Source organism: Apaloderma vittatum, unplaced genomic scaffold, assembly GCF_000703405.1.
Source record: "Apaloderma vittatum isolate BGI_N311 unplaced genomic scaffold, ASM70340v1 scaffold21525, whole genome shotgun sequence".
Taxonomy (NCBI): domain Eukaryota; kingdom Metazoa; phylum Chordata; class Aves; order Trogoniformes; family Trogonidae; genus Apaloderma; species Apaloderma vittatum.
Window position 1 is genome coordinate 8990 of NW_009719091.1, and position 7507 is coordinate 16496.

General features: G+C 43.4%; 1 protein-coding gene across 1 annotated transcript in view; it reads right to left on the minus strand.

Moving 5' to 3' along the window:
- Nucleotides 1-5624, minus strand: part of LOC104274784 (F-box/WD repeat-containing protein 8-like) — a gene marked incomplete at both ends in the record, with an annotated part of 11168 nt that extends 5544 nt beyond the window's left edge. Inside the window, one exon of the mRNA XM_009870514.1 lies at nt 5467-5624. Coding sequence (XP_009868816.1) covers nt 5467-5624 — 158 coding nt within the window. The remainder of the gene's footprint in view (nt 1-5466) is intronic.
- Nucleotides 5625-7507: the final 1883 nt, after the last annotated feature.

Genomic DNA, 7507 nt, shown 5'->3' on the forward strand with positions numbered 1-7507 from the left:
GAGAAGAGCCCGACCCGCCCCTGACTGCACCCTCCCTGCAGGGAGTTGCAGAGAGTGATGAGGTCCCCCCTGAGTCTCCTCTTCTCCAGCTAAACCCCCCCAGCTCCCTCAGCCTCTCCTCACAGGACTGTCCCTCCAGGCCCTTCCCCAGCCTTGTCGCTCTCCTCTGGACCCACTCCAGCACCTCTAAATCCTTCCTGAAGCAAGGGCCATCACCCCATTCCTTGCTACCAGGCAGAAGCACCAAGCTCTGCGTGCAAGAACCTTCTGTGGAAACACACGTTTGTCCAAACAGGTGTATGCAGTCATGGGTGACGGCAGGAAAACACTACCAAGTTTTGCCCAGAAAAAGCAAACGCGCCACTGAATTGATCAATAGGTAAAGCTACTACCAGGTCTAAAAGTGCTGCTCAGAATATTCCGTATTTTACTGCAGGGACAACAAAATGTATTTATTAGCAGGCAAGCCTTTGCAACAGTCAATCACATTTGTGTAAGAGCAAAAAAAAGCCACCATTACAGTTAAAGTTATTAGTATTGCAACATAAAAAAAATTAGGCGGAAGATTTACCAGGGCAGATGAGATCACTGCTTTACATAGTCTATCTTCCTGCCTCCAGCAGTGACCAGGACTTCATTTCCAAAGCAATATCCTTGCTAAGGTGAAGTTAAGGTTGCAACCATATAGTATCTTCTTTCTTTTTTAATATTATAATCTTGAAAGTTTTAGAAAGCCATTAAATCACAATTATAAGGAAGATTCTCACAGCATGCAAAAATCTGGACTGCAATTGTAATTTTTTTTTTTCAAACTGCTCTAACAATAACTCCTCAAACTGATTTAGACTTTACAGCTTGCTTATATTTCATCTTGGCTCAAGAAAACGAGTTAAGTGCAAGAAGCTGATGAGGAGGGTATAATTGCCAACACTTGACATCACAATCACTGTACCAGCCCTCTTGCTTACCGCTTCGGCCCAGATTTTGCAAAGAACTCATCTTGGTAACTTCGAACCAAATATATTGTTGAAATGTGGCCTGATGAAAGGTCCGTTTATTGCAGATTGTGAGGTATTTGGATAAAACATTTGACTATGAGACTACCGTGCCCTATGGAGCGCAGTGCTGGACTCTGCTCTGATTTTAGGAAGCATCAGCCAGTCTTACACATCTCCTGCTTCACCAGCGGTGAACGGCTGGAGCCTGTTCTCCATTACCAGTGCCTGTCTCCAGCAGACATCTGTTTTCACGTTGGTTCCTTTCTGGTGTAAAACGCAACACTTTGGAAACCGGAAAAAAGCCTCTCTTCCTATAAAATGCTCTAATCCTGTAACAGAGGAGAAGGCAGCATAAACCCAGAGGCATAAAACGTTCAACCACATTCACAGATAATAGCATGGCTGTGCTCGCCGGCGGAACACAGCATGTCACAGCCTCTCCTACGAGCTAGCCACAGCGGAGGAGAGCTGCCTGCTCACAGCAAAGCCCCGGGCTAAGTGGTGGGAGGGTTTTGTTTTGGTGAGGAAGATCCTACGCTCACATCCTGATGACCCATGACATCAGCTCTTCCACGTGAAGACAACAGGGCTAGCAGTCGCTGCCAGCTTTCGGGAAGATGTAAAGCAACCCAAGTGTGAATTACTTGCAAAGAAAAAAAGAAAAAAGCAAAGACAGAATTTTGCACGTGCTAGAGCAGGGAATCTGGACACGCTCACAGTTTTCACACTCGTTCACTTCAGCTTCTAAACACAATTGCATGGCAAGGCCAGGAGCTGCTTAATTCACACCTTCTACCTGACATTTTTCCTGTTTGTGAGTTACAGTCTCACCACTTCTATCTCAATTTAAACAAAACAACATTCTTTTCCACCTTTTGAAAACACTTCTTGCATGTTTTTTTTCCTCCAAGCTGGGAATATTAATTTATTTCTTAAAATTCTCAGATAGCACCATTTTTCTCCAACAGCAGATGAATTACACTGGTGGAAATGAGCACCAGCCTAAAGTCTCAAAACCTCTTATGCTGAATTTCGATTTTCTCCCAAAACCATTTCTAGTCAGAGGGACCACCAACACACAGTGAATTTAACTTGAGTAGATGTTTGGTGTTTGTTAGTTGAAATTTTACATTTTGTTTTCACTGCAATGCTGTTTCTCAACTTTCAGCAGGTACAGCAAGGCACTTACCATGCTAAACAGCAAGAGACCAGACCTCAGTCCTAAGAGTCGTGCCTCTAGATTAGCATTACCACAGCAGTTTCCACCAAAGGTTGTCAGATTTTGTCTCTTACTTTTCTTACGGAGATTTCCAAATGACACCATCCCCGCACGGTCCCTCCGAAAAGGCACAGATGAGAAAGTCTGTGTTTCCTTCCCAGTTTGGGGACTCAAGAGGCAGCTGCCCTGTCTGTGATGTGAAATCATCCCCAAACCACAGGTTCTCATCCACAGCCACCTGTACGTACCTGACGGGAGTAAAACAGACGTGCAATTTTCTTCACAAGCTTTTTCCTGTTTCCCCGCTCTTGCTCTCTTACAACATGTCCTGGCACACAGGGGAAAGCTCCCAACACCGTCTCCATCTTTGCAAAGAGGGTACAGAAGGGACAATACCCACAAGCAGCTTTAAGGGCATCAGAATGGACAAGACAGCAGATTTCCAGTCCCAGATAGCGGCGCTGCCAAAATTCCCTCCCTGAAGCCTGCCAACAAGCACGAGCACTTCTGATCCCTGCAGAAACCACCTTCCTTAGCTCAACAGTGCTACTCTGCAACTCATAAGTACCACTAACTCCTCCCAACGGGTCTCGGAGCATTACCATGAAGGGCGGCAGCGCAGCATCTCCCTGCCATGCTTAAATGAGTCTGAACCATGGCATTTAAATTTTAAAAAAAATATATATAAAAAAGAGTATGTTCTCTTACTGCAACACATTCTTTTCAAGTCAAAGTCTGAGGGTCCAGAGGGCAGGGGGGTAGAGTGATGGCTAAAGTAGACTGCTGTTTCCCAAAAGCTGTGGCTCGCAGCCAAAATCAGGCAAGCATGGAGCAGATGGAGTCCTGGCAAGACCTCTACTGTCCCTGCATTAGCAGCATCTGCTCATTACCCAGAACCCTCGCCTGCTTTATCTAATGCTCCAGGAAAAGCATTTTGATTTGATTCATTTCAGTTCGGTAACGTGCAACACAATTAGTGGTAAAATCAAACTGGAGGACTGCCAGTGCTGACAATAGGAAACAAGGCAGAAGAAATATGAGGCCAGTGGGTTGGAATTCAAAAATCACAACTGTGGATCAAGTTGCCAAGTCCCGTTGCCCCAGGTGTACATACAGCGCCCCCACTGAGCTCTGGCACGGGCGGAAGGAACTTCATTTTCTCCCCACGCATTTCTCTCTCATTTACCTCTCCTTGCAGCTTGTTTCTCAGAGGCTGACGCCATCAGAAACATTCACCAGGAGCCACAATTCAATTTTTCCTTAGTGCCATCACGGAGTTACAATTTGCTTTGGATGCAGGCGTCCCGGTAAGACAAATCTTTCTCCGTGCTATAATTCGCACGCCTGGGGAAGCGTTCGCTACCAGCAAAGCAGCAGAAGAGCGCTGTAAGGCAGGCAGGACGCAAGCAGAATCTGCCTGTTAGCTCTTCCCTGTGATCGGATGCCAAGGACATCGCTGCGTGAGCTCTGCTGAACTGGGAGAAACTGATGTTATCGGAACGAGTCTGCTAGCCAGGGATTCGACAGAGAAGCCTAGACTCTTTGCCTGACAGCACCACCTCCAACACTAGCAGATGGTTTCTCTGTGTTACTCAAACTTACAAACAAAGAGAAAAGGGAGCTGGAAAAGTACAACAAAGGACAATCAAACGCATTATCTTCAAAGTCGTCCTCTCCCTCCCCGCGTTTACAATAATTCTCTCCACCAAACCGTCAACGTAAGCTTTCAGATTCCAGTTAGTAAACATTTCTAAAATCAGTCGCTATAATTCCCTATTCACATAGAAACTAATCTATTCCGACCAGGCTTCTCAAATCAGAGTAACTGCCCTATCAGAGAGCCCATGGAAATTTCTACCCAAAAGAATAAAAGGCGCCGAGCTTCATGCAAACTAGTCACAGCACACACAGGATTGATGACAAGGAATATGACAAAAACCAACCAACCAGTAGGTAAATTATCAGATTAGTCAGTGGGAGATTAGAAAACAAACAAAAGATCCTCTGCTAGACGTTTGGCACGCTGGACAAAAAAACGACACTTAAAACTACCGCTGTCTTCCAATTTCTTAGGACTCCAGTAAACAATTAATGAGTATTCTCTAATGCCAGACTTGCTGTTTTCAGAAAATGCTGTCTATCAACAATTTTTAGCCACAGAAAACCATTCTAGCACAATCTGCAGTAGAAAAACAACTAAGAATGTGGATTATCTTAAAACCAGTCATTTTCACACATGAAGCATTTAATTTACTTCTAAAATAAAATGCATGGATTAGAGATTTTATTTGGATTACCCATCTTTGGTTTTGTTTTCACAGGTAGAAATGCCAGGATCAAAGACAGCATGTGCACAAGGTTCTGTAATTTTAAAAAATACCCTTTATTGACAGCCAAGAAGAGGTTTTTATGTGTAAAATCATATATTTTATGATCATATATATCATATATATTTTAAATAAAATATCAATATATCACATATATTATCAATATATAATATATATATCAATATATCATATATATCATATATATTTTAAAGAAAGATGATAGGAATCTGAGCAACTCAGCCTAGGATCCCAGTTGGCTAAGACTGTCCAAATCTGACTTTTAAAACTGCTGTTCCCGTGTCCAGTACACGTCTAGTTGGTCTCTGGCTCTCTGCCCATTCTATAAAGATCTAAGTACATTTAAAACAATGCATAACCAGGATTTTATCAGGTTTCATTAGGTCACGAGTTTTGTTTCTTTATATTGCAGTACGTAATAACCCACCATTGCAAAGCAATAGTTCAGTTAAGAAACCGCGCATCCACGCACTCTGCCAAGAGCAAGAGAGGACGTGGGTTAATCAGACATGCAAGTTTACCAGTATTCCCATAACAAAGCTTCGCAGCACCCCAAGGGAGTTTTGGCCAGAGGAGAAGGCTGGTGGAAGAATATTTAATATTTTTATAGCAAAACAAGTTATTTGCTTAAGATAGTTTGGCTGGACTACAGCGTGGCACTCAAGCTCTGTGTAGCAGTTCCAGTAGGAATTAAACATCAGTTTTAATGGGTGCTGTGTTCCAATGCCTCCTAATGCATTTAGGGTTATTGGCCAACTTTCTCACATAAAAGCAAGTGTGTGCGCGTGGGGGTATATACAAGATTACAGACACACAAAAAGCTGAGCACAGCTGCTTCATTTTTGTAAAGCTTTTTTTTTTTTGCTTTTTTTTTTTAATAGGGAGCAGAGTTGTGGTTACTTACCGTCCTCATAAGCTGCTACAGCCAGAGAGCTGTTTATCCTCACAAAGGAGACATGTGGCTGAGGTCCAGCATCACCAGCACCGTGCACTGGTTCCAGGATGGGGGCTGTGTAGTCCCAGGTGCGAGTGTCCCACAACCTCACTTCTCCTGATGTATATCTGGAAAAGAAGGCTATTATTCATCCCAAAACATCTGAAATGAGATAGCTGGAGGAAAAGGGAGGAAGAAACAAAAAGTGTCTTAAAACTCAACACCACTTACAGCTCCTGATTTTCCTCCTGTGTATGTATTCCGTGTATAAACCCATCAACTTTGCTAATTTTATTCCCATTTACCAAATGTAGTATTGTCTAAGGAAGGCAAGTAAATTGGAGCTACAAGAATACCTGGACTGGGCTACAGCAGGTTACCAACTATTAGCTTTACAACTAGAATGCTAGGAGAGCTGAGCTCAAGGGAAAAAAAGGGAATCATTAATGAGTCTAAATTGCATCACAGCAAAACTTCAAACTGTTTCTTTTCAATCTTGAAAAATTTGTGATTGTGCCAAGGAAAGGCTGTTTAATCAGAGAACTCACGCACGTGCATACAAGCACTCACACGCATACACCCATCCGACCTACGGCTCCTTATAGAAAGAGAGAAATATAGAAAGAAAATTCTTAATGCTTCATCAATGGGTCAGATCTGCCTACATCTCTGAAGACTTAAAAACCACCACAGGCAAAATAGAGGAGAAGCTCGCGCCACAACTGGTCAAACAGCACAGTTCCGTAGCTACTTGGAACTGCTTAGGAAATAGTTAAGGTAAGTTTTGACAAAATTATGGCAATAGTGTCAAACAGTCTCAGATGTGTTTGCCATAGCTGAGACTTGGATTCTGTTGGAAAATGACAGGTGCTTTGTCAGCTTACATCCTGGCTTCTCAGGGAAAAGTATTTCAAAAGCATGGTTCTTACGAGTCTCAGAGGTCTACTGGTTAGAAATCTAGCTGTCCAATGTTTATGAGAAAAATAATAAACAGTTATTTAGAATGGAGGTGAAGGAAAGGGCTTAATACTTGTTTAGAAGATGCCAGACTTCGACTCAAGTTATTGAGTTCTTTGGGGAGTACCGGGCAATGGGGTTACAGGTACTCTAGAGCAACTTCTCTGGGTGAAGATGCTTCACTTTATAGCACTAATTAAAGTGCCTGAGGGGGTGGTGAAGTCTGTCAAGCAGAAAGAGATACACATTAATTCTCTGCACTGAATCGGGAAGAGGGGAGAACTGTGTCCTTGTCACCTGCCTTCGTCTTCAGTGCTTTACATGGGAAGACTGAAGAAAATCAGACAACAGGGTGGGAAAGCACTTCTCCCTCTTCCTCCTTCTGTAAATGAGGCTCAAACCCTCCTACAAAACCTGCTTTCACTTCCAATTTACAGCAGCACAATTTGAAAAGAATAACTCAAGAAAGAAGCTTCCCCAAAGCAAATAAAAATGTTGCATGTCAGACGGAACAAGCAGTCCAGATTAGTCCACAAGAAATACCTTGAGTCTGCAGAACTGAAAAGGGCTCATTTCAGATAGATTTAAAAACTAAGAGATAAAACACAATGGGACAGGTAAGAGTGAAGATCTGAAGCACTCCTCTTAAACAACGCACAAAGAGAGTACATTGGAAGCTTTTTAAGATTGACTGGCTTTTTGTTTCCTTATGGTTGGGTTGGCTGGGGACAGGGTTTAAGGCTTCTTGCAACTGTCACTGAAGAACCAAAGAGGGAGGAAAACCATTTTCACAGTAACTTTCTTAATTTATTGGTTGCTTCTTCTAACGGTTTTACTGAGAAATCTTGAGAAGGACCAACGAAGCAGCAAGAAGGGGCCTTAGTGCTGCCAGGCAGCCCTTCCTCTGACAGCCTGGCAGTCTTCTGCTTCTGCAGGGCAACGGCTGCCTCTCTGACCTTTCCTTCTGATCAGTCGTTGCTCTTCGTGCGCTGCCACCCAGGGTCCATCTTCCCCTCCTCGTGAGCTGCCACCGAGGGTCCGTCTTCCCCTCCTC